Below are 21,008 nucleotides of genomic sequence, written 5' to 3' on the forward strand. Positions count from 1 at the left end.
TACTATGTATATTATACTTTATTAAAACATGCAGGAATTACATAAATACAATTAACAATAAACCATTTTTGTTCCACTTTCTCATTTTACTGTCTACACCTTGACCACACTGGGGCAGGACAAACAAACATGGTCCAGATGATTAATAAGGAGGTGTGCAGTGAAAACTGTCTATTTTTGATTCAATCACTATGTAAGAAGAGCCGAGTTATGGCAGGAAGATGAGTCTATTCAAAAAAGCCGAGCATCTGACACTTCCAGGCCGGACCTCACAACTCTCCTGACCTGACTGTATAATTTTTCTTCCTCTTTCCCAAGCTCAAGGGTTTAGTCAAGGTGACTTGTATTAAAGACATGAACGACTTCAAGATTTCCGTGACGACTGAGCTGAAGACGATCCGGAAGAATCCTTGCAGGAGTGCATCAAAGTATGGTAGAGAAGGCTGGGGGAAGAGTGCATTAACACTCCAGGGATGTTACTTCGTAAGAGGAAACGTGTTTGGATTTGAAATATATTTTAATGAAAGTCCTGGAACACCTCGTAGTATTAATACATTTAAATGAGCCAAGTATGACATAAATATAACAATGTCATATTTGTTTTTCTCATCTGTATTGGTATTTGTTTCAAGATGAAATATCTGGGCCACAATGTCAAAGAGAAGAGGAAAAACACCATCAGCTTTGTGTGAGCTCTGATTATCTCAAGCTGAAAGCTTTTTGTGATCCCGGCTGTACTGAGCGATGATGCTCCTTTTTTGTTGCAAGCAGTAGTTTCCTAGATAAACAATGGCACTAGGTAGCCCATTATACTCCACTTTCACTCTGAAATTCATCCCCTGCAGCCGAGATAAGCAGCACAGTCTAGATTAACAGAATCGAAAAAGGCATTGAAGCATTTCATTTCAGTTTTGTGGCTGTTTCTTTATCACTTTGGCCTGCCGTTTTTCTTTTCCTTTTATTCCCCACGGGATCCTCTGGCACCGGTGGCAACCACATGACACACCTCCACATTGGCACCCAGTTTCTGCAGCTCATCGAGCCAGATTTGTTGCTTCTGGGACAGACGGTCATTCGGCCCCTTCACTTCCACCAACTAAAACAGCAAACGTCACTGACTTGAAGCAATCAGGAATCCCATTTTTTTTTTACAACTACAATACACACTACTGTACTGCATTTATTTAAATAAATAAATAAATAAAAAACAGTGGAAGCTCCCACCTTGTAAGTCTTATCAGATGAATTCCACACGACAAGGTCAGGCAATCCTCCACGACAGTGCCTGAAATCTTTCGCCATCCGTGCGATAACTCCTGCTAAGAAGGCTCCACCCATGCATGACACGAGAGACTGCAAATAAACACCACCGTGGATTCAATTATCATTACACAACACACAATAGACTTTTAAAAAAATAAATTATTTCCAATGAGTGACTTCAGGATATTTGAAAACAAAGTACCTGGGCTTGACTAAGCGAGGAGAATCGCTCCCAGTTGGCACATGAGCACACTTTACCCTCTTGGGAAGTCCAAACATCCTCTAACATATCCTGCAAGGTTTCTACAGAAGCTTCGCTAATTAACTGTACACGGCAATCCACTGCTTCTCTTCGGTTCTCATAGAAACAGTCAGTGTAAAAGTCTAGTGGGCATGCCTGTGACGGAAAGGGAAAAGAAACATGTAGAGATGTCTAGATATTCTGTCAAATGTATAGCTTGTTTGGGCTTATTATACTGCACCTGGTACAGATTTCGAAAAACGTCTGGTATACCGTTCATAAAAATGATGTCCCACAACAGAAGGGCAAAGAGTGTTGAGAATGTTGAGCCCTCTCCGTGGATTCCTGGTAGATTCAAACAAATACCTATTTTTTTCACTTTACCAAACATTTAAAGGGACAATTGACTAATTGAGCCATTTTCAGCAGGAAAAAGTTAATATTTTGTTTCTAATTATTGTGATAACGGGGCAGCACGGTGGCTGACTGGTTAGCACGTCCGCCTCCCAGTGCAGAGAACGTGAGATCGAGTCCGGGCTTCGGCCTTCCTGGGTGGAGTTTGCATGTTCTCCCCGTGCTTGCGTGGGTTTTCACCGGGTACTCCGGTTTCCTCCCACATTCCAAAAACATGCATGGCAGGTTAATTGAACACTCCAAATTGTCCCTAGGTGTGAATGTGAGTGTGGTTGTTCGTCTCTGTGTGCCCTGCGATTGGCTGGCAACCAGTTCAGGGTGTACCCCGCCTACTGCCCGAAGCCAGCTGGGATAGGCTCCAGCACCCCCGCGACCCTAGTGAGGAAAAGCGGCCAAGAAAATGGATGGATGGATGGATATTGTGATAACTTCATTATTTTTCACGGACAATTAATACACCTTTAACTCTTTTACTGCCACACGTTATAAAAAAACAAAAAACGACAGTGCCAGCGGATTTCAAGCATTTTAAGTCATCTTTCAAGGCAAACAGAATATTGTGTGCTGTGACGACATAAACATGGTGGCTACCACATGAAAGATCGCATTCCATTCTTTCATTAGAAACAAAAAGCATGTTTCTACCTTATTCCGTTCTTTAGTCATCACCATTTGAAAATAGGTAATTTGAGTGACATTGAGCGAAAATTGAAAAGATAAAGACAAAACCAGCTTTTTTTGTGAAAAGATACATTTTCTGCACAACAGTGATTTTGACACTCATATTTTTTGTTTAGTGGCGCTCTGTGAATTAGATTTAATGTCACAAAGGCTTTGATCATTCACGTCGTCCTTGAAAACGTTCTATTTCATCAGATTTGTCATGTTTCATTGTAATTTCATACTACCAGGAGCCCATTGAAAAGAGATACAATGCTGCCATCTGCTGGCCATAGTTTGAGGGTGTTTTTGATTTCACAAGCCCATTAAGCAGGCAGCAATGTGCAACAAGTTGCACTGACCATTGAGAAAAAAACTCCGTAGTAAACGTCAATTAACATTTTTTTGCGGCATTCATTTGGATTTTAGTATATGTCATTAAATGTTTTTGGTGGTAAATGAGTTAAAAACAAATTTTTCTACTTGCTGTCGACTGAAGATGACATCACCTGTGCTAAGTGGGTAACAACCAATCATGGCTCATCTGTTAACTGGGTTTGGTCAGCAAACTGAGCCATGATTGGTCGTTACCCACTTTGCACAGGTGATGTCATCTTCAGTCGACAGCAAGTGGAAAATTTCGTTTTTTTAAGGCATTCATTGTACATGAAAAATAATGAAGTAACCAAATTCATTCTGGACAAAATATAAACTTTTTGCTGCTGAAAATGGCTCAATGAGTCAAGTATCCCTTTAAATCATGAAACTCACGATGCTTACCTTGGTCAAAGCCTTGCTGCTGGTAATGTGCTAATGACAGGTCTTCCACAGAGCATATTACGGCGCCATCAGTACAATCGTCCCCATTTGATGGTATTAGAAACCGTGATTTCCCCATTCCCCCTTCATGGGGAAACAGCTGTCCTCGGATGGTCACCTGCAGACAACGACCCAAGACAAGACAATTTTCACATTTACGTTCAGCCACATGCTAGTTTTATACCCACATGTTTGACATCTTGGACATCGACAGTAGGCAGATCTCTGAGCTGCAGGCGGTACTTCTTGAAGCTGGCGGACTCTCTCATCCTCGAAGCTCTCTGGTAGAGGGACAGCTTATGTCCCGTTCGCACGAAAGGGTCAGACAGGCCATCTCTGATAGCGCAGATAGTCTGCAAGGCATCGAAAGCAACAACTCAGACTCAGTGTGACAATGACTAGGTTTTAAAAGATGAAGCATCAACTCCATGCACTGACTTGTTCGGGTTTTTTCAGGTGCTGTTGGAGGTTCAGCGCCAGTCTTTCCCACCAGCGCCCTCGACTGTCAGGACAGTAAACATCCTGCAGAAGTAAGGACCGCAACTCGTCGACAGCCTCCTGGGATTTTAAGAAAAAGTTTTCTATCCACATCTAATGATAGATAAGTTCAAAATACTTGAATCAGATGAGAAAACCTCATAGCGACGTAGCCTCTGTAAGATCTCCACGCCTCTTGATAATATACGTGTGTAAGCCCATCCTGTGGTGAAGCTGCGTAGGAATACTGGGAGCTCCTTTTGGTGACTAGAAGACACGACAAGGCAATTATGCCACAAGGACCATGGACAGAAAGTCTGTGTCAAATGCCATAACACCAGACACTTAAAGGGAAAGTCAACCTTAAACATTTCTTGACAATTATATGTTAAATGTGACCTCACTTGTCTAAACATGACATTCTGATTAATATTAAATTTGTGGAATATGAGTTATGCAGCAAAATCCAGCCGTTTTTTTCCATCTCAGGGGGCGGCCATTTTGCTATGGAGGACTAAAACTGACAAAATTCAAAATAAAAAAAAATGACTAAAAGCGAAAATAGAAAACAGATATAAATTAAATTAAAAATATATATAATTGGAAATAAAAACAACTATATATATATATATATATATATATATATATATATATATATATATATATATATATATATATATATATATATATATATATATATATATATATATATATATATATATATATATATATTTATTTATTTATTAGGGGTGTGAATTGCCTAGTACCTGGCGATTCGATTCGTATCACGATTCATAGGTCACGATTCGATACCGATTAATCCCGATACGAATCTATAAATTGATTATTGCGATTGCGTTTGGATTTATCAGTGCCCAGGAAGTAGTTCTCAGTTTAAAAAAGAAAAAGAAAAAAAGTTGAAGACTCCTGGTGTAGATGTTGTGGCTTGTAAGGGCATAACATTCAAACAAGTTTATAAAATTTGCACACAAAAAAAATCCCAAAATTTAATCATTAAAGACTCTAAAAGTTGATTATTTTGGAATATTTACACCACCGAGTAAAACTTATGAAAAAATCAAAAAATAGGTTGAAGGGAAAAAAAAGATGCCTTTTTCTTTTTTATTTAAAAATGCCGTTCCAACCTGAGGTCATAACTCATCTTCAAATCCTGCCATTCATTCTTAGCTGTCGTGTACAGGTCCAGAGCCTCTTCCCAGTGACCTCCTTGCATAGCCAAGGTCACCTCCTGCAAGGCTCGCATGGCTGCTTCATACCTGAGAGGAGTCACACAACCATGAGAAATAATAGACTCAAACTATCTGCGAACGCACAATAGGCTCACCTGATGAGGTCATCTCTCTCCCGGAACACCTTTGCCGCGCGCTGCACTGTGTAATCAGGGAAGGCCAAACGCCCCGAGTTGACTAGCAGGATGGTATAAAGCTGGCTTTGTCCACCTGCTGCCATCTCCTCCTCATCCATCGTGTCTGTCAGCGAGAAGAGCAAAAGGATGCGAGAAAAAATAGCCCGGGGATCGTGGCGCAGACGCACGCAGGAACCTGCCAGCTGCTTTGCCCTTTAGTGGTAGAAAGAATTTGATTACATCATTATTTCAGCACAACTATGGCAGACCATACTGTATTGGGTTATCTTACCTTTTCAAGATGACAGCGCCGATGTTGTTTGGAGCCTGGCCCAGAGAGAAGAGCGACTTCTGCTTGCTCAGCCGGAGAAGCCCATCCACGAGCTGTTGTTTTTGAGTCCCAGAATTGCCCAGATGAAAGGTCTTCGCCAGCGCTTTGAGCTCAGGGGCAGGTAAGAGATCAAGAGCTTCTTCTATGTTGCATAGGTCATTCTCTTAAGAAAACAAAAACAAACAAAAAAACAACTATTAAAGTAGATGCTTAAAAATTGCATTGTTAAAGAAAAATGCTAATACAAATATGCATGTGAGGTGTCTACTTTGGAGGCGTCATCCTCAGATTCTACACTGTAGTATCTGTGACTTTGAATGTGTGTGGCTTACAAAGGCAGGACCTTGACTGACTTAAATGTAGTGTTAAACATAATTGTGCACTGTAATCTAGTGGCCAAAAGTGGAACTACACCCCCAAAAAAATTGGCAATGGAGAGGAGTTTATTGAAGAGTGTATGTCGTACCGAGTGCATTACAGCAGCAGCTATGAAAGATAATGGTAATCATATCCTGACCGGTAATAGAAGTTACCTGTCTGCAGAAGACCCCCTTGCACCAGCTCCTGAGCAACAGGCCGCAGATCACTGCATATTTCTTCATAATCCAGTTTCTCTACTTGAAGCCACTTCAGTTTCCGCTGAAACAGTCTCACATACAACTTTTGTCCCATGACTACAAAAGAGAGAGAGGGGGGGGGGGGGCAAATACATGTGAGAAACAAGGCATTAAAGAGGATCTGCAACATTTCGGCAATACCTGAGAGTTTCTGAAAGGCTTGCACGATCGTCATGTCATCTTCGTTGAACAGGGCTCTGTCATCCTCGTTCTCCAGCACGGCCCGTAGGACAGTCTGGAAATTGCGGAGGTAGTAGGGCAGTCTTTGTGGGGGTGAGGTGTTGTCTCTCTGGTCACTGTTGCTTTTCTCAGCCACACTCACTGCCTGTAAAACGCTGCTAATACAAGAGGACTTGTCTGGGCTAGAAAGGGGATTATAATCTGCAGGAGAGGGCATTTCGGGTAAGGGTTTAAATTTGACATCATCTTCTGTCTCTGATTCTGTTGAGCTGGTTCCCTCATGTTTTGGTTTCTTTCTTAAACTAGACACGTTACCTTTAGCAGGTGTCTCTGTCTTTCTCTTAACTAATTTAGAGGAAGAGGAGAGTGACACTTTTGGCCACATCTCTGTTTTAAAGTCTTTTTCCAAACTTGCTGTTGTAAATGCCCCAGCATTGGTTGTTAACTCGACAGGTATTACTGAATCTGCATCGCTTCCTAAAGCCTGGCTGGCAAGATTTTCTTTCTGTGAGTTGCTAATATCATCCAATTTGTTTTTATTCAGATCAGAAACTGCATCTGCATATTTAACATCTGAGTGGGTTCTATCATTTGTCTTTTGGCATGTTCTAGATAACTTAGCGGACAGACTTCCAAGTTCGAGCTTTCTGACTACAGTCTTGCTGCTTATTTCCCGGGACACATTCGGAGAGGTTCTCGTCTTGAAATAAGGACTGGTCTTGGTTTCTTCTTCCAGCACTGGATCTAGCTGGGACTTCAATGAACTCCTGCTTGGTGACGCGACAATATTACTTGCTGATGAGGCACTGCTGTCTGGTCTCTCAAAGTTCTTGCACTGCAAATCAATGTGTTCATTGATCCCGAATCTGGGAACCATCTGACCACAAAGAGGGCAGGACAGCTTGGGGGGTTGCGGGCTGCTGAAGAACGACGTGATGGGAGTTGTGTTGACAACCTGACCGCCGCTTCGCTTCTTGTTCTTGGACAACGACAAACTCCGCCTGGTTTTCTGTTTGTCTCCTTTGCCTGCCATGCTCAACGACAAAAGTGAAAAATAAAGTTTCAAGTATATTTTCCGACAACTTCACGTGACGTACCCGCTGCTAACCAGCACATTTCAAGATAGCTCAGATGCTAATTTAGCTCGAAATGGGTAACGACGCGAAGAGAACGTGTGTCTGCAACAGAAATGAAGACCATGTCTACAAATAAAAACAATAACACGCAAAACCTAGGTGGAAGACCCCAAACCGGTCCTCCCGTTTTAGCACCAGCTAAATAACAAACCCGCGTGTCAGACTAGACAAGCAGAAGAACGAAAGCATTTCAGACCATAGCAATCGATCCCAAACGCATCGATATGTTTGCCCTCCTCTAATAAAAATAAAAATAATAATATTAATAACACTAATAATAATAATGATAATAATAATAATAAACAACTCTCAAGTTCACTCAACTTTATAGCGCTTCTACGACAGCTGAAGCTGTAACAAAACACAACAGAACACACAATATATACATTATCAATAATACAACCATAACAAATCAATAAAATATTTTTCTCCGTATTTGCTTAGTCGTTTGAAGTTGTTTTAGATGAAAGGTTTTAGATGAAAGAAGAGATTCAAACTCTCCTTTCACAAGGAGAATACTGTACACTGCATCATCCATCCATCCATTGGATCTCAAAGTGCTGCTGGTTTAAAGTTTTTTTTTTTCCAGATGTAAACTTTTTTCCCCTTCTTCTTTATAAATAAAAAACAGCATACAAAGAAGCTACTGGTTAAAATCATGTTAAAAAGATAGTATAAACAAAAATTGTGACATCAGCATTCAAAGGCTGTTATGGAAGTTCACTTTAGATACCTGCTGTGAAGCATAGTGAATTAATTGTAATTATGACTTTCTATCTCATTATTTTTGGGATAGCATCTTATTATTAGGACTTAGTATCCCGTAATTATGACTTTGTATATCATTATCTCATTATGACTCAATCAATGTCTCATATGGCTTAACATTTTTTGTTGTGTTTTTCCCCCCGTAAATATGCGTATAATTACATACTATCTCATATTTATAATTGGAACAATTATTTTGTAACAAAACTTATCACGATTATTGAACTGTTAAATAATGTTGCGTTAAGGCGTGAATGTGCTTCATCACCTATTCTGAATAATATCAACGTCGGGAACCCGCTGTGGTCACGTGACACATTCCGTATCTTCTATATACACATTCCTGGGCAGCTGTGCGTGTGCGGCTTTTATTAAAAATCACCATCCCGTAGAGCAATCTGATCTGAACGTGCAGCACGTTCAGAGAAGGGTGAGCCGGACGACCCTACCGATGACGGTAAGTGCACTGATGGATGTTTACAATTATATTTGGGTGTAGGCATACGCCGATTTGATAAGACACAAAGCTGAACGTGCTCATCTGGTAGCACATCAGTGGGATGTCAGCATGGTGCAGTCTTTAAATCAAGGTCGATGTGCAGTTTTGCATGAGAAGATTGGCTCGATTGAGATGGTTAACCCTAATAAGTGTTTGCCGGGCCTCATCCATACGCACAAACGTACACAATATTTAAATCAAAATGTCTGTTGTATAATGCGACGTTCACTGGCGGAACGATCACAACAAGCATCCCCTGCAGCTGCGGCAAAAGTTCGCCATAAAAACGGTTTCGAAAATAGCTCTCCGAACGCGTCAAGGGCAGGGCGAACAGCATACACGCCTTTTTTTTAATGCCCGTTCTGGCTTTTTAATTGACAGTTCAGCATCATGGAGAGATCAATTGACATGGGAGGATCCCATTCGAGTGACGGGATTCTATCATCGCGGCGTTCAACCAATTCGATCGGAATAACACGACGAAAAAATTCATTAGGAGTTATCAAATTCCTCATCTTAATCGTGTGCTGATCTGAAGACCAGTGTCGTCGTGCTCGTTGCTTGAGTGCACAGTAGGTGTCAAATCGTGTGATGTCGTATTTTCTAGAGTGAGTACCTAATTACACATTGCATTTATCCTTCTAATAGTTTAAGGAAAATTAGTGGGTTTGAATTCTAGTAGTTCAATTACATTTTGGCAACACGATTCAGAAGTTTAAAGTTCGAATCTTGGCTATGTGTGGAGCTTGCATGTTCTCCCCAGTGCTTGTGGGGTTTTGCACCATTTATTCCTTATAACAACAACAAGAGAGGAAATTAGATGTTTTCCCAGTCTTCAAATGCATTCTTACCTTGTGCATGTATTGCTTGTGCATACATTGTGATGTTGTTCAAATGTAGCAAGAACATCGCATTCAACCACCATCGTTGCCATCACTAGCTTGTTGGAAGTGGAACATATTTGATAAGCCACAAATTGTGGGTCTCGTTTGTGTCTAACGTGTCGCTGATTTTCCAGATTAGATTGCACATGTTTGCTAGGGTTTCCTCGTTCCTCAGGACACCATGACATGATTAGAGCTGACACAACAAAGCAAGACTATTAATCAACATCATTAGCAGCTAACAGCTCCATGGCGGCGCACCGTGGAATACAGTATTCATGACATTGTACTAGTGTAGAATAATTTGGAAAAATAACCTGCATTTTTTTTGTCTCACTCGTTATTACGACTGCAAATATGCAATTAATTTTTTCAAGGTCCTCTTCTTATGTATTTTATTTATTTATTTATTTTTAGCATGCACAAGCAATAAATCAACCCGTTTTACTACAAACAATATCACATTTATTATACATAAACGTTTTGGTCTGCATAGGTTAGGCTTGTGCTAAAATAAAAGCAAATAAACCTTGAAGAAACATGAAAGACAATTTATTCATCTAATTCAGTTAGCGTTGATTTGGGCAAGTTTGATGCCGCTTTTTTTGGGCTCTCATTAGGCTACATATTGCACCCAGTGTACCTAATGACAAAAAAATAAAATAAAATCATCTTGTCTACAAATCTATATCGCCATGTGTTCTTTTCTTTTTTTAAGCCCAAAAAAGGTTGAGCTTTACCTTGACTAGTTTCGACGCCGACTGCCGCCTTCCTCAGAAGCTGTCAAACTGATGTTCTTGGGCGTGGCCGGCGTGGTGGCGCTGTCATGTGACGCTACACGCCGACTACGCCCTCCGTCGCTCGATGATCTCCAGAGAAGTGGATCCCATGTGTGGGAAAGTTGAAAAGTTCTCAGTCAGTTTAACAGCTACCGAGGAAGGCGGCAGTCATCGCCGAAACTAGTCAAGGTAAAGCACAACCTTTTTTTGTCTTAAAATAGGAAATTAAAAAAAAACACTGGACAGTGTACCTAATGTTGTGGTTATTGCTTGTATAGAATGCCGCTTGTAATTTCCTGTCTGGTTTGGAGTCATGGAAGAAAGAGATTGCAGTATGGAAATATATGAATCAAAGATGTTTCACAAAGATAATGCTTTTCATGGTACATAATACATAATGCAATCATCTCAGAGAGCTAATTTTGTTTTGTTTTTAATATTCACAGGGTTGAGAGCATCTGACTTAATGAGCCTGTAATGGCTCATATGAGTAGACGAGGCCCAATTTCCTGGGGGAACTAAGCAGAACCAAGCAGCTCACAGAAATTTGATGAGAGGGGGGGGGGGGGTGTCGGCACAATCATCCTCCACCCTTGAAGGATGATATCAACGACTAGCTAGAGTCCTACTAACACTCCCGTATGAGTCGCGAACCAAGAGGCGAAGACATGGAGGACACGTGCTCCGAATACGACAACGTGGGCTCCGACGTGGAGCAGGACTATGACGAGGTGCTGCATTTGAACCGGGAGGGCATCATGGACATGAGGTACTACAAGCAGTACTGCCCTGAGGATGTAAAGAACCTAGGCGGTAAAAACGGAAACGAAAGCAGCGACGCCGCTGACCAGTTCACAGCCACGTCTCGCCAAAGCACAGAAAGACGGAACGGGTCACAACGCGACGCTAAACCTCACAAGGCAGGCCGACCCTTTAGGTCGCGTTGCACTCCTGTTGCAAGGGAGGCGGCGGAGGGGGAAGAAGCCGGAAAGGGCCTGGAGAACAGATTCTTCTTTTGCGACGGAGATGAAATAGAGGAGGTGCTGGATGGAGCCAGATTTATCGAAGATTTAGAGGACACAGAAGACAGTGATCAAAGACAGGCTGGCATTTACCGGGACAACGAACGGATTAGAAAGGGTCGTGATGAGAGGGATGGAGATGACGCCTGCGGAGTGAGAAGAAACTTTACCATACCTGGAGCCAACAGAAATTGCGAGTCGTCACACACGAGCTCAAAAGAGGAGAGACAAGCGAAAGGACGAGGAAGGAGAGCAGCTGGACAGGACATTGAGCACATTACCTCTGGGGTTAAAGGTTGCACAACTAACAAAAATGATCGAGTGAAGACATCATCCAAGGAGAACAGGAAGGCTCCTGCGAGGACCAAAGCGAAATCCAGCAAGCCATCCCCTCGTCATTCTCACGGCCAAGCGCCTACAAACAGCCACAAGGCCCTACCTCGAAGAGAGGTCGCTTCTGTTCCCAGAACCAGCTCCTCCAGTAACAACCAGGAGAGCGAGCCGAATATCGTCAAGCAGTCTTCAACGCTCTGTCATGTGCCTGAGCAAGAAAAAATGTCCCCTGAGGAGAGCCAGAGCCAGCCACAGAAAGTCCAGCAGGTTTGTAAGATTAATTTGCAGAGGCAATTTACAGCCAAATTGGGTCATTCAAACCTAGGTGTTGTTTTATGTCTTTTAAGAATCCAGACATTCAATCCCAGGTATATAAGATTAACTGCTTCACTGCCATTGACGGCTATAGACGTCAAAAATTCATGTGAACTATTTCTATTAGTTTCACATTTTTTGGAGTGTGACAACCTAGAATTTTTTTATTGTACATTTAGAACGGATATAAAATTTGTGATTAATCGTGAGTTAACTATTGAAGTCATGCGATTAATTACAATTAAAAAAATAATAATTGTCTGACGCCCCTAATTTTTAATAATCTTTCCTTTTCTTTTTTTTATTAGGGACATCAGGCGATTCATTTTTTTAATTGTAATTAATCACATGACTTCACTCGTTAACTCAAGATTAATCACAAATTTTATATTTGTTCTAAATGTACACTACATTTTTTTTCTAGGTTTTCATACTCTTGTTAATAAAAGTGGAAAAAATGTGAAACTAATATAAATAGTTCAAATGAATTTTTGACGTCTATAGGCGTCAATGGCAGTGAATGAGTTAAAGGAGGGTGGCTCTGTTAAATAAATACCTTTCCACAACACAATTGTTTATTATTTTCCATGGCATAAAACTCTCCCCTATTGTTTACAATATCAGTGGTTCTCATCCTTGGTCCTCAGTGAACCCTATCCTGTTTTCCATGTCTCCCTCAGCCAACACAGGTGAGGATCGTTATAAGGCTTCCCCGGAGCTTGCTTATTAGCTGATCATTTGAATCACAGGTGAGGATCGTTATCAGGCTTCCCCAGAGCTTGCCGATTAGCTGATCATTTGAATCACCTGTGTTGGCCGAGGGAGACATAGAAAACAGGCTGGATAGGGGTCCGTGAGAACGGGGGTTGAGAAACACTGGTTTACATGTTCCTAACAAGGACAGGCGGTAGAGAAACTGAATGGATCGTTTCTTCCTTGGTGGAGGTAACAAACAATTTAAAATCCCCTTTTTCTTTTTTAATATCAGGATGAGGAGCCAAGCCCAGCCGTGATGAAGGAGCAAGTTCCCGAGCAGCCGAGGAGGCCTCAAAGTCCAGAACTCCTTCCAGATGAGGAGAGCGGCTCCCCCAAGGTTAAAACCTACATTTATTTCCAATACACATCTAATTAGGTGTTTTTTTTTTTAAGAACCATCCAGCAGATATAGAAAGTGTACACACCCTTGTCTAAATACTAGAATGTTATGTAAAACATGGCAATCTGTACAATAAATTTAATTGATAGATACTGTACTTGGAAAAAGTATAACAAAGTTTCATTTTACAATAATAATTTGCACGTGTGCACAGTGTGCTTTTGTAAACATACTGTAAGTATTGTGATATCATAACAATTAACAATAGGACAGTTATAGTTAATGGGATTTCACACCAAAAATTCTAATCCAATTTTCACAAAATATTGTAGACGGGGAAGAACCAATTAATTTTTGGTCAGACTCGAGTCTCTAGTTCAAGGTTCAAATATATTTATTTATTAGTCCCTCAAATGCCCAGTTACTTGTCATCCTTATGAAGTAACTTGCAAATCTTTACAATTTCATATATTCCACAAAGTAAGTTGTTTAACAACAAGCTCTAAATGTGTATTTATTATAATACAATTTATTATTATTATTATTTTATTTAATTATTTTATGTAAGAACACTTCTGGTTGTGGTGGTATTATTCAATTATGAAAAACAGGCTTTCTTTCATTTTAAGCAATATTATTTACCGATAGAATTTAGTGATACATAATATTTTATCACCTAATATTTTATCTTTTAAATGACTTTGTGCCCCATTCATCTTTGTTTTTATGTGCTGTATGTACAATATGTACTTGTTTTTTTTTTTAAGTTTGGGAAACACCGCAGTTGATGAATGGGGCAGTTGATATGATAACAAATGTTGTATTTATTCTTTATGTATTGTTTTCTATTTTGTTGAATTTTAGCCTGATGTCATTATTCATTTTTATTTTATTTTCAACTCTGACTATTGAGATGGTCAGTAAGCAGTACAGATAATCTCACTACTGTACTAGATAAATGATTAATATTAGGTAACTGACCAAAATCAAAATTTTTTTTTCTAAAGAAAACACAAGAAGCTGCTTCCTTCCCCAGTTTTGAAGACGGTAAGTTTTTCAGAATAATCCTAAACTGATAGTTCAGTGTCTATGAATACAATTCTTGACGTATGTTAAAGTCTTACATTGGCAGCTTTGTTTTCTTTGTGGCTGTTTCACAAAGTCCCAGGTCCCTGTGAGCCAGAAGATCTGATTGATGGGATCATCTTTGCCGCTAACTACCTTGGCTGCACTCAAGTGCTGTCGGACAAAAATCCATCCAAGACTGTCCGCATGTCGCAGGCCCATGAGGCCGTCAGTCGTATTAAGGTAGCTGACCTCTTTGGTAAGTACTCATTTGAATTAACTGACTTTTTTTTTTTTTCCCGTGTAAAAGAGCCAAGATGAAGATTCCCAAATGATGACAGAAGTCGACCTGTTTATCTCTACTAAAACGGTCAAGGTGCTCAATGCTGACACACAGGTGAGGAAGCGTGCGCGCTGGATCAGCTTCCAGTTTTGCTTGAATTCTTATGCTTAGGAAATTCATTCTTTTTTCTCCCCTCCAGGATACAATGATGGACAGCGCCTTGCGTACCATCTCCTATATCGCTGACATTGGCAGTATTGTGGTTCTGATGGCACGCAGGCGCTTGTCTCAGACGTCATCGGAGGATTTCGCTGAATCAGTGGAGTCCAGCGGCGAAGGGACGAGTCAGTACGGCATGATCTGCTATGTCTTTGAGTCAGAGGATGTAAGTAGCCGTTAGCATTGCACCGCTAAATCATACCCAAATCAACCCATAACTAACAAGTTTTTCCAGATAGAAGCTGTTGTTTGTTAGATTTTTATTATTATTATTTTTTTGCTTTGGCTTGCGGGTAAAAACCATACAACATGGTACAATATGGTAACAGTGAACCCTTTGGCTGATAGCGTCTGCAGCATGAAATAATAAATATGAGAGCAGAGCCTTTTTATTTATTAACTCATTCACTGCCATTGACGGCTATAGACGTTTAAAAAAAAAAAAAAAGTGTATGAAAACCTAGAAAAAATGTATTGTACATTTAGAACAGATATACAATTTGTGATTAATCTTGAGTTAACTAGTGAAGTCATGTCATTAATTACAATTTTAAAAAATTAGCATGAGCATGTTTACATAATGAATTCGACTAGTATCTCGAGGCGCCACTCTATTTGGTTATGTGTTGTTGTTAGCTATGATGCGTTTTTTTTTTTTTTTTTTGCTGAGTCATATCCCACCTCCCACAGGCCCAGCTCATCGCACAGTCCATTGGTCAGGCCTTTAGCGTGGCCTACAGAGAATTCCTGCGAGCCAATGGCATCAATCCGACAGACTTAAGTCAGAAACAATACAGCGACATCATCAACTCCCAGGAAATGTACCACGACGACCTCATCCACTTTTCAAACTCGGACAACTGCAAAGAGGTGTGTGCCACCTCAAGTAGGATTCTTGTGAATTGAATACATTTTTGAATACAACTTATGTGTTGTAGCTGTGCGTGGAGAAGCAGAAAGGGGAGAACCTCGGGGTGGTGATTGTCGAGTCGGGCTGGGGCTCCATTCTGCCCACGGTCATCCTCGCCGGAATGCTCAACAGCGGCCCTGCAGCACGCTCGGGCAAACTCAGTGTTGGTGATCAGATTATGTCCATCAATGACACCAGCCTGGTAGGGCTGCCTCTAGCTACCTGCCAAGGCATCATCAAGGTTTGCAGATCATCTTCATGGACACTTGATATTTGCCATTGGATGGATGGATGGATGTTCTATTTGTTTGCTCATAATGCACCAATGGTCAGATGTCTGAGATTGAATGTCACTATTGAATCTTTTTATAATCGACTAACTCACAAACCCGGATGAAAACATTATTGCTGTGGTAAAAACTGACAGGGAAAATCTGATCGACTTTTTACAGTATTTCATTGCTTGACTGCAGTAACAACTTTCGATCAATAGAGGGTGCTAATAGACAGTTTGAGGATGAAGGAGTGACTACACTGGAAATACCTGAGTAGATGTGGTAACATGGTGCCGCTGAAGCTTCAAGGCAAAAATTTCGTGTCGACCCATTTTATTTTATGTTAACTTATCTGACTTTTTTGCCAACCCTATTCTGATCTGTTAGCATTTGCTTTCGATATATACACAATCGGGGTTGGGAGGGTTACTTTTAAAATGTAATCCATTACAGTTACAAGTTACCAGCTAAAAAATGTAGTTAGTAATGTAATCCAAGTACCATAATATTAAAGTAATGTAACTGGTTTACTTTTGGATTACTCCAATATTGGGTATGCTCATGAAGACAAAATAAAAATAAATAGCACCACAATATATATTCTATACAATGTGCCCCTGCTATTTGCGGGCGAAAGGGATCCGGGCAGCCTACAAATAGCAAAAATCCTTGTGTAATTAAAAAGCATGTAGGCTATTGATTGATTGATTGATTGATTGATTGAAGGCCATATGCTGTTTTCGAACTGTCACTGAAAGCAACCACACCTCAGTTTGATAGATAGATAGATAGATAGATAGATAGATAGATAGATAGATAGATAGATAGATAGATAGATAGATAGATAGATAGATAGATAGAATGAAGATGATGATGATGATGCGTGACATCAAGTGCAAAATGAACTTTTATCCCAGTCACAAGTTTAGCCGTGTATATGTTGTGTATGATGTTTAAATAGTGAATTGGTGGGAGGAAGATTTGTTTGGAAGGTGTAACTCACATTATGGTTGTAGGCTAGCGGGCTAGCTAGCAAGAAGCTACAGCGCGTAGCATGCTGCTGGACTCTCAGATCAAATGTATTCCGTTACTCCCCAAGCCTGAACACAATGAACAGAATTTGTCACAATCATTTCAGTAACTAAATGTGCAACACTCCTAACCCTAAAGTAGAGTGAGGAAGACATACCTGTGTAGGCGTGGACTTCCTGGATCTTCAAACCTAACCAATCTAAATGTGCACAGCCGGTAGGGATGTCAAGAGAACGGCAATAATAAAATTGTTGTCGTCATGAGGTCGTGAGGTTGTATTCCATTTGTGCAGTTCTAGCACCCTCTTGTGGTTAGTTTATTAGTGCAATATCATTTTAATTAGGAATTAATTAACCACATAGACCATACTTAGCCAATAAGAGCACATGACAATGACATGTAATATGACAAGACATGGCCAAGCTTGTTTTTTTGTCACTGCTGTTACGTACAAAAACACAATATTGTGCTTTTTCCCCCCATTTTTTTAACAACACCCCATCCTATTGTGATAAATATTGTATCGGGTCGTTTGAATATCGTTACATCACGAAAAGCCACATTCACTTCACTGATATACTCTTATGTGTGGTGTGTTCCAGGGATTGAAGAATCAACTGAAAGTAAAGATGAGTATTGTAAGCTGCCCTCCTGTGACCACTGTCCTCATCAAGAGGCCCGATCTTAAATTCCAGCTTGGATTCAGTGTTCAAAATGGCATAGTGAGTGAACAGCAAAAATGGGGCGATGGCGTGATGGACATACACATGCACATGCAATAAAAAGTTCTATGGTGATGGACCTTTTTCTCATTTTCAGATCTGCAGCCTGATGCGAGGCGGGATCGCCGAGAGAGGCGGCGTTCGCGTTGGACATCGAATCATAGAGATTAACGGTCAAAGCGTGGTTGCTATGCCGCATGAAAAAATCGTGCAGACCCTTTCCGTGTCGGTGGGTGAGGTAAGAGATCATAATCTGCAGGAGTACAAGAACAATTTCCCCTCCCCTGTTTTGCAGTCTTTATGCTCACATAAACAAAGTGGTCGCTAGCAGCATTTTAACATCTGCTGTGAGACAACTGCTCCAAATAGAGCACTGCATAGTCATATTTAAAAAGGAAAAAAAAAATAAAAACGGGTCATCATCACTTCTCATTCTCGTCTTTTGTTGTCTCTTTAAACAAATAAGTGTCATGTCTTAGAACGTGTTTATGACATCTTGAGGATGTTGACAAAGAAATTATAGGGCAAAATGCACTCTTTTGTTTCATGTTCATTTTGATCTCATTCATCTCTTATAAATACTGTAGCGCACACAAGATAAATCTCTTTGTGATTAATTATGAATTTAACAACTTCAATCTGGAAACGGGAGTATGCGGAAAAAAACCTAAGCAAGCAAAGAGAGAACATGCAAACTCTTCACTTATGCCTACACAAAAATCTATTCGCTGAAAGCTTCCTGTGGTTGGAAGATTCCAGCAGGTCGTCGTGGGCCTTTTCCATGCAGCAACAATGAGGCACACTCTCTAAACTTTAGAGTTTTTATAATATATCGTATATGTGTTTATTCCCCAGTTTTCTACCCGTCACATCCTTATTTTGTCTGGTGTTGTGGAAGGGATTAAAATGTTTTAATGATGACTGTGAAATTAACTCATTCACTGCCATTGACGGCCATAGACGTCAAAATTTCATTTGAACTATTTCTATTAGTTTCACATTTTTTTGAGTGTGACAACCTAGATTTGTTTTTTATTATACATTTAGAACGGATATAAAATTTGTGATTAATCGTGAGTTAACTATTGAAGTCATACGAATAATTACAATTCAAAAAATTTATTGTCTGATGCCCCTAATTTTTTAATAATCTTTCCTTTTCTTTTCTTTTATTAGGGGCATCAGGCGATTAATTTTTTAAAATTGTAATTAATCACAGGACTTCACTAGTTAACTCAAAATTAATCACAAATTTTGTATCTGTTCTAAATGTACAATACATTTTTTTTCTAGGTTTTCATACTCTTGTTAATAAAAGTGGGAAAAAAAGTGAAACTAATAGAAATATCTCAAATGAATTTTTGACGTCTATAGCCGTCAATGGCAGTGAATGAGTTAACACATTATTCTTGAAATCTGCACCAGATCAACATGAAGACGATGCCCGCCGTGATGTTCAGACTGCTCACAGGACAGGAGACGCCATCCTACATTTGAAGACGCAGCATTGATTAGTGATGAGCAAAGTTTTATTTTTCTATCATTTTAATATCATTTGGGGGCTCTCGTTGCAATTCCGTAAAGAGGGTCCTATCGTCATTTCAGGTTGAATCTTGAATTACATTCTCATAATGGCCTTACAATGTGAACTCTGTAGTGCTGTGTGTGAGTGTGGAAGAGAAGTAGCTTAATGGTCACTTTTATTTTCCTATGAAAAGAAGTGCATTTATATTTTAGTTAGTCATTTTTATAGTGTCTATGTCATTCTACTGTAAATACTATGGGTTACTCAAGGACTGGATTGGGGAGGCCATATTACTCGTACAGTATATGCATGGTATAATGACACATTTCTGACCAAGAATACATGATAATCTATTACAGTAAGTATTACACATGTACTGTATAAAGCCACTAAATTATGTGACGCTGAAGGCCAAAGACACACCTTCGTTTTGAAATGCAGTTTTAAGAGATAACCTTTACAAGAGCGTACAAGAATGTACATTACGGAATGAATGTATTAATGTAACACAAATAATACACTCTCACTGCTTCATTCTTGTTGTTTGTTTCTTTTTATTAAGGTGCCATTAAAAATAAAAAATAAAACGGTATGTCATAAAACACACTTACCAAATAGTTTGGTGTTAATTCAACCTCTCTTTTCATTTTTCCAAAAGTTGACATGTTTGAATCCTGGCTGGCTGAATAACTTTTTCTGTTTAACAAGGGTAGATACTCTCGCTTGAATACCATAACAAGAAATATAACGTACAGTTTTTTGTTGTTGTTATTTTTACTAGCAATATATTTGCCACAATCCTACAGGATCTACATATTTTTAGTCTTTCATGGCCAGCGGAAATAACATAGGTCAATACCAGACTAACAAAAAAAAAAATGTGTTCATTAACACTACAGTGCATGGATTCCATACAAAAAAAAATGGTTATGTATTTATAAATAAATAAAGTACAGTTAAATGACTGAAAACATACTTAGACATTTGTCGCAGACAAAGTGTGACATTCAACATTCTCCTGCACGCAGCAGTAGATCTTCCAAGTATTGACCGCAAAATTTCTAGAGAGGGACTCATACATGTTCCTGAGAAACAAAAAGAAAAAGGAATGTAAATCCAATCAATCGGTGCTTGATGATTGACACGGTGGTACTTAAACATTTATCAATTTACTGTATACACACAGTGGTTGTAGTTTGCAGCAATGTAGAACTACACTGTATCATGTTGAGAGCTGCTTGTTTTTTTAAAAGCTGTATACTGTATTGTTACATTTTACACTCTGAAAGTGGCAGACCAAATTTACAATCAATCAAACTTTTAAACATTAAAAACGAATTTAACATATTCATACGATTACTTTTAATGTTTTAAATTTAGAGTTGCTGTGCAAAAAAGTTCCATATAATGCAAGGGTATTTTTTCCTAAAATGTGTCCAATAACATCAAGGATCTAAATAATAAAAAAATAAAAAACATGAACATTTTGAATGTATTTTTTTTTTTTTATCAATTTCTTTATTAGGTCCACTACAAACCAAGCAATGCAACACAACTGAGTTGTTGCACAGTATCCGGGGTTATGTCACTAGTTTTCGTGAGTGGCTGACTGTCAGCTAGTAGTTTTGCTGCGATTTGAAATTTGAATCACAGGTGACTATAGTTATAATTTTTTTTTTGTACCTGTGGTTAAAAAAGCTACGTCTCTGTCACTGAAATGCAATCAATGAAGTCAGCCTGACAAATATCCACACACTCTCCTTCAGTTACCTTTTTT

General features: G+C 39.5%; 3 protein-coding genes across 10 annotated transcripts in view; 1 reads left to right on the forward strand and 2 right to left on the reverse strand.

Annotated features, from left to right (window-relative positions):
• fan1 (FANCD2 and FANCI associated nuclease 1) lies at positions 1-17,201 on the reverse strand. Of its 4 annotated transcripts, XM_077568152.1 has the most exons (16): positions 17,142-17,201; positions 16,956-17,052; positions 15,736-15,899; positions 6,330-7,394; positions 6,105-6,245; positions 5,533-5,734; positions 5,220-5,453; positions 5,020-5,151; positions 4,033-4,141; positions 3,836-3,955; positions 3,586-3,750; positions 3,359-3,515; positions 1,746-1,849; positions 1,466-1,660; positions 1,225-1,353; positions 1-1,096 (listed from the first exon to the last, which is right to left on the reverse strand). In XM_077568152.1, exons 4-16 carry the CDS (start codon positions 7,243-7,245, stop codon positions 959-961), a joined length of 2,742 nt encoding a protein of 913 aa, XP_077424278.1. In that variant the 5' UTR covers positions 7,246-7,394; positions 15,736-15,899; positions 16,956-17,052; positions 17,142-17,201; the 3' UTR covers positions 1-958. The 4 variants fall into 4 exon arrangements, with proteins under 4 accessions (XP_077424278.1, XP_077424279.1, XP_077424277.1 ...); XM_077568153.1 differs by lacking the exon at positions 15,736-15,899 and having other exon boundaries at positions 17,142-17,173; XM_077568151.1 differs by lacking the exons at positions 15,736-15,899; positions 16,956-17,052; positions 17,142-17,201 and having other exon boundaries at positions 6,330-7,681.
• apba2a (amyloid beta (A4) precursor protein-binding, family A, member 2a) lies at positions 8,592-19,837 on the forward strand. Of its 5 annotated transcripts, XM_077568160.1 has the most exons (12): positions 8,592-8,729; positions 10,881-12,056; positions 13,093-13,197; positions 14,208-14,247; positions 14,363-14,508; positions 14,576-14,662; positions 14,748-14,933; positions 15,458-15,637; positions 15,706-15,918; positions 17,587-17,706; positions 17,804-17,944; positions 19,132-19,837. In XM_077568160.1, exons 2-12 carry the CDS (start codon positions 11,076-11,078, stop codon positions 19,201-19,203), a joined length of 2,271 nt encoding a protein of 756 aa, XP_077424286.1. In that variant the 5' UTR covers positions 8,592-8,729; positions 10,881-11,075; the 3' UTR covers positions 19,204-19,837. The 5 variants fall into 5 exon arrangements, with proteins under 5 accessions (XP_077424286.1, XP_077424285.1, XP_077424282.1 ...); XM_077568159.1 differs by lacking the exon at positions 19,132-19,837 and having other exon boundaries at positions 14,369-14,508; positions 17,804-19,071; XM_077568156.1 differs by lacking the exon at positions 19,132-19,837 and having other exon boundaries at positions 17,804-19,068.
• The window catches only part of duox2 (dual oxidase 2), a 5,629-nt gene continuing 4,386 nt past the window's right edge, over positions 19,766-21,008 (reverse strand). The window contains exon 7 of the mRNA XM_077568161.1: positions 19,766-20,316. Coding sequence (XP_077424287.1) covers positions 20,305-20,316 — 12 coding nt within the window. The 3' untranslated portion in view covers positions 19,766-20,304. The remainder of the gene's footprint in view (positions 20,317-21,008) is intronic.

The sequence above is a fragment of the Vanacampus margaritifer genome, chromosome 6 (assembly GCF_051991255.1).
Source record: "Vanacampus margaritifer isolate UIUO_Vmar chromosome 6, RoL_Vmar_1.0, whole genome shotgun sequence".
Taxonomy (NCBI): domain Eukaryota; kingdom Metazoa; phylum Chordata; class Actinopteri; order Syngnathiformes; family Syngnathidae; genus Vanacampus; species Vanacampus margaritifer.